Genomic DNA, 5,463 nt, shown 5'->3' with positions numbered 1-5,463 from the left:
CCATCCATCCATCCATCCATCCATCCACCCACCCATCCATCCATCCACCCACCCATCCATCCATCCATCCATCCACCCACCCATCCATCCACCCATCCATCCATCCATCCATCCATCCATCCATCCACCCACCCATCCATCCATCCACCCATCCATCCATCCATCCATCCATCCACCCACCCATCCATCCACTCCGCAACCCATCTCTGTGGACGCAGATATGCAGCTGGTCCTGCCTCGCAGTGCTGCTCCCTGTGCAGCTATGGGGTGTCTATAATTGAGTCGTTGCTTTCAATCTTTGAGCTTATAACATGGAAGTGGTGTATAGTCTTATATTCTTTTCCAGGGCTGAGTAATACTCAATTGTGTGCATAGACTGCACTGTGTGGGTTTGTTAATTTATTGATGGAAGAGTGTTTCCTCATGACTACCTTCCCAGTGCTCCTCCCCACCCTGTAGGTGGCGCTGTGGCCCCGGTTCACCGTGGCTCAGCATCCCCACTCCTGGCTCTGTGGCCCCGGTTCACCATGGCTCAGCATCCCTGCTCTTGTCTGTTGCAGTTTGTGAGCAGTTTCCACGAAACAGAGTTAGAGTCCAGCTGCACAGGCTGCACCGTGCTCAGTTACAGGTGAGTCAGGACTTCTGTGAGGGCAAAGAAAGCTTTGTGGACACTATGGAGATTCTAGATAATTCTAGAACCTTCTAGAAGATCCCAGAAGATTCTGGAAAACTCTAGCAGCAAGCATGCATTCTGCTTCCAAGGCCCTGTCGTGCTTGCAGGGATGGAAATTCCAGCATCTTTGTGCATTTCCGGCTCCACTTTTTGTTCCGAGCCTTCCAACCACTGAGCCTGGACCAGGAGGAGGACATCTTGCAAAAAGGCATCCAGGCAAGGCTGCAGGGCCACGGTCTTTCCCTTGCTGCCTATGGCACCATTGTGTCAGTGGAGCTGACAGGTAAGTGGGTGGCAGCCCCTGTCTGGGAGATAAAAGTGTGCGGGGGAGGGGTGTGTGTGAGAGGTGCAGCTCAAATTGCATAATTATTGTAATTTAAAAAAAAATCTCCCCCTCTGATGGAAGGAGGGAAAACACCTGGCTTCCCACACCCTTGGAGGTAGAGGGTCAGCTGCCTTTTGTGTATTGGGCAGACTGTAAACATCTTACTTTTGTGACCCCTGCGGCTGGCAGTAAGAGCCCCTCACATCCCTGGTTTAATCATCCTTAGTTCGTAATTGTCAAAGACACACAGAAAGCTCCGGAATTAACTGGGCATGATGGCTTCACGCCTTTAATCCCAGCACTCAGGAGGCTGAGGCAGGTGGATCTCTATGAGTTTGAGGCCAGCCTGGTCTACAGAGTGAGTTCCAGGACAGCCAGAGTGCACAGAGAAACCCTGTCTCAAAAAACAAAAACAAACCAAAAAGAAGGGAGAGTCAATTAGAGACGCGTCACCTAGACCTTACTGTCCCCTGGCCTGACGTGACCACCACCTCAGTGCCATCTTCTAGAACATTCCTCAGTGACAGCGTGTTCCCCACTAGGAGGGCGGCCACCAGCCTCGTGTGGCTCTTTAGTGCCGGACCAGCCAGGCTGAGGCCAGACTTAGTGTTGGAGCTTAGGTGACTGCTGCCAGCTGCACTCACACAGCTGACCTCCGCATATAGCCCAGGCTGACTCAAAGGCACAGTCCTCCTGCCTCAGCCTGGCTCTCACTTGATTTTGTCTGTTCTGCTTCAGGAAGGTGTGACAGTCAGGTGACCGAGAGGGACTTAAAGTCAGGTAGGACTGGCCTCTGCCCGCAGCTCCGTTTCCCGTGAAGATCCCTAAAACTTCTCTCCAGTAATCCCGCGTGTGACCTCTGCGGGCCCCTGCTTCCTGGGGGCCATAACATCGCAGGCATGGGCCAGGAGGGGCCTACTTTAGCGAGGTACCAAGCATTGTCCTGCCCTGCCTCAGCGAATGCTATTGCTTTATTTCTAAAGGCAGGACCTCACTCTGTAGCCCAGGCTGACCCCAAACTCAGAGCTCTGCCTCTGCCCCCTGAGTGCTCAGGTTAAATGTGCACCCCCACGCCCAGCCAGTATTTTTTTTTAATTATTTATTTATTGTGTATACAGTGTTCTGCCTGCAAGTATGACTGCAGGACATAAAAGGGCACCAGATCTCATTACAGATGGTTGTGAGCCACCATGTGGGTGCTGGGAATTGAACTCAGGACCTTTGGAAGATCAGACAGTGCCCTTAACCTCTGAGCCATCTCTCCAGCGCCCAGTATTTGTTTTGAAGTTGTCTCAGTTACTGGTCTGTTAGGGTGACATAAGTGAAGGGAGGAGGGGTTTGCTCTGGCTACTGTTAGCACTGTCCATCACGGCAGGGAGGGCACAGTGGCAGGCAGCTGGTCACATTGAGTCCCCAGTCAGGAAACAGAGAGAGGTGGCCCTAGCCTGGCATGGTGGCATACATCTTCTATCCCAGGAGGCAGAGGCAGGCAGGTCTCTGAGTTCCGGGCCAGCCTGGTCTATGTAGCGGGTTCAGGACTAGCCTGGTCTACAAGCCTCACACAAATCGCTCAGGGCTCACACCCAGCCCTCGTGTCTAGCCCTGCCCTGTCCCCAGAGATAAGCAGAGAGCTCAGAGGTTTTCCCGCTGTGGGGGTTCCCAGTGGACACTGTGAGTTGCCACCGCCAGCTGGGTTCTTTGTCTCCAGGCCGCTGCCCCGCCAACACCTTCTCCTGTGCAAACAGTCAGTGCGTGAGCCGAGAGAACCCGGAGTGTGATGACAGAGTGGACTGCTCTGATCGGTCTGACGAGGCTCAGTGCGGTCAGTGAGTGCATCGTGCCCTGGGCCTGGGGCGCTCTGGGCCCGGCCCGCGCTGAATGGGAGGGGCAAAGGGAAGGCTGGCGATGTAGAGGGCAGGAAGCCACCCGCTAGCTAAGCACGGCTGTCCAGAGGGACCATCCTCAGACTCAAGCAGGTGTAGGCAGCCTGGAGCTCTATGGTGCCAGAAACAAGGACTGGTCCAATCTGAGCAAGGAAGGGAGAAAATGCTATGTGGTCGTCAATGAGTCTGGCAATTTCAGCCTGTGCCGGAAGACGACAGCTGCGTTCTAGTCTGCTCCCTGCCGCTGTGATAAAAGGCTCAGTCCTCCAGCATCAACAGCTATGAGTCAAGAAAGTGCCCCACGGTGCTTGGTGGTGCAGACATGGTCATCCACGCTCTCAGGAGCTGAGGGAAGAGCATCAAGGACGCTTGGGCTGGAAAGAGTCTGTTTTCAAAGAAAGACATTATGTTGGGCGGTGGTGGCGCACGCCTTTAATCCCAGCTCTCAGGAGGTAGAGGCAGGAGGATCTCTGTGAGTTCGAGGCGAGTTTCAGGACAGCCAGGGCTACAGTCAGTGGCCTTGTGTCTTGCAGACTGCGGCTGGCAGCCTGCCTGGAGGTCGGCTGGCAGGATCGTGGGTGGTGTAGAGGCAGCCCCCGGGGAGTTCCCCTGGCAGGTCAGCCTTCGCGAGAACCATGAACACTTCTGCGGGGCCACCATCATCGGGGCCAGGTGGCTGGTGTCTGCTGCCCACTGCTTCAATGAGTGAGTCCCACGGCTCAGCCCTGCCCATCTGCTTCTCCCCCTCCTCGCTCCTCCCCTCACAGCCTCCTTTTTTTCAAAGTCCACTCCTCCTTCCGTTCCCTCCCCCCCCTCTTCTGGTTTATCTATTTTTTTTAGATTTATTTATTTATTATGTATGCAACATTTTGCCTCGATGTATGCCCGCATGCCAAAGCAGAGCACCAGATCTCAGTACAAATGGTTGTGAGCCACCATGTATTTGCTGGGAATTGAACTCAGGACCTCTGGAAGAGCAGCCAGTGCTCTTAACCACTGAGCCATCTCTCCAGCCCCTTATCTATTTTTAAGCGTTTGGACGTTTTTGCCTGTCAGTCTGTCTGTGCACCATGTGCATTCCTGATGCTAACAGAGGCCAGAAGGGGGCGTTGGTTCCCCTAGAACTGGAGTTACAGATGGTTGTGAGCCAGTACGAGGGTGCGGAGAATTGAACAGCAGGTCTCTGCAGGAGCAACTGGTGTGCTAACCACTGAGCGGTCTCTCCAGGTCCTCTTTTCTTTTTTTGATTAATTAATTTTGAAAGACCTCAGGTGGTGGAGGCACAAACCTTTAATCCCTGCACTCGGGAGGCAGAGGCAGGTGGATCTCTGAGTTCAGGACCAGCCTGGTCTACAGAGTGAGTCCCTGGACTCTTACACAGAGAAACCCTGTCTTGAGAAAGAAAAAAAGACAAGACTCACTAGGTTTCCCTGGAGTTCATAATCCTCCTGCCTCAGCTTCCTGAGTGCTGGGGTTACAGGTATCCACCCATATCCCAGTCTGCGTTCGTTTTCATTTATTACTTATTTAATTTTGAGACAAGGTCTCACTATGTAACTATCGAGGAACTCATTCTGTAGACCAGGCTGTCCCTGAGTTCAGAGATCCGCCTGCTCTGCTCCCATGTCCTGGCATCAAGGGCGTGTGCAATCCTACTCAGCTTTTCTTTTCTTTTTTTTTTTTTTTTTTTTGTCTGTATGCGTGTGGGTGCAAGTGTCAGAGAGCGCGCGCGCGCGCGCGCGCGCGTGTGTGTGTGTGTAAGAGGACAACTTGTAGTAGCTGATTCGTTTCTTCCACCCAGTGTGGAATCGAGCTTGGGCCGACAGGCTTGGCCGTAAGCGTCTGTGCACAGGCCTCTGGCTAGTCGTTGCATCCTGATATTGGGCTGAAGACAGAGATGTCCGCAATCGCAGTCCCGCATCCTTTACTGTCTTTCCTTGCCGACTGCTCTGAGCTCCCCCCTCATTTAAGCCGCACCCCTCGAACTCCCCAGATTCCAGGACCCTGCGCAGTGGGCGGCCCAGGCGGGTAGCGTGCACCTGAGCGGCTCGGAGGCCAGCACCGTGCGCGCGCGCGTGCTCCACATCTCCAAGCATCCTGCCTACGACGCGGACACCGCGGACTTCGACGTGGCGGTGCTGGAGCTGGCTCGCCCGCTACCCTTCGGTCGCTACGTACAGCCCGCATGCCTCCCCGCCGCCACTCACGTCTTCCCGCCACGCAAGAAGTGCCTGATCTCGGGCTGGGGTTACCTGAAGGAGGACTTCCGTAAGCCCTCGTGCATCCTCCCACCCCCTACTGCCACTGTCCAGCCCTGAAGTAGGAGCTTGTGGCCCGGCAATGGCGGCTCCAGCCTCTGAGTCCATTGTGGGCCTGAGGCAGAGGGATCCGGCCAGCAAGACCTTGAGAAAGAAAACTAAAAGCATGGTGGGGCGTGGTCAGGGTGGAGCCCCGCCTAGAATCCCCAGGGAGGGGCTAGGGGCGTGGTCACGGTGGGACCCCACCTGGAATCCCCAGGGAGGGGCTGGGGGCGTGGTCAGGGTGGGACCCCACCTGGAATCCCCAGGGAGGGGCTGGGGGCG

At 55.0% G+C, this 5,463-nt stretch overlaps 2 protein-coding genes across 2 annotated transcripts in view; one reads left to right on the top strand and one right to left on the bottom strand.

Moving 5' to 3' along the window:
• Positions 1–5,463, bottom strand: part of Lsm7 (LSM7 homolog, U6 small nuclear RNA and mRNA degradation associated) — a 61,416-nt gene that overhangs the window by 33,200 nt on the left and 22,753 nt on the right. The window lies entirely within an intron of this gene.
• Positions 1–5,463, top strand: part of Tmprss9 (transmembrane serine protease 9) — a 25,152-nt gene that overhangs the window by 4,633 nt on the left and 15,056 nt on the right. Inside the window, exons 3-8 of the mRNA XM_050123264.1 lie at positions 561–628; positions 781–956; positions 1,737–1,778; positions 2,707–2,820; positions 3,376–3,586; positions 4,875–5,149. Of these exons, the coding sequence (XP_049979221.1) occupies positions 561–628; positions 781–956; positions 1,737–1,778; positions 2,707–2,820; positions 3,376–3,586; positions 4,875–5,149 (886 nt within the window). The remainder of the gene's footprint in view (positions 1–560; positions 629–780; positions 957–1,736; positions 1,779–2,706; positions 2,821–3,375; positions 3,587–4,874; positions 5,150–5,463) is intronic.

The sequence above is a fragment of the Alexandromys fortis genome, unplaced genomic scaffold (assembly GCF_014885135.2).
Source record: "Alexandromys fortis isolate MF-2015 unplaced genomic scaffold, M_Fortis_MF-2015_v1.1 scaffold_221, whole genome shotgun sequence".
NCBI lineage: Eukaryota > Metazoa > Chordata > Mammalia > Rodentia > Cricetidae > Alexandromys > Alexandromys fortis.
Note: the sequence above shows the minus strand (reverse complement) of the source record. Positions and strands in the feature narration are given on the sequence as shown.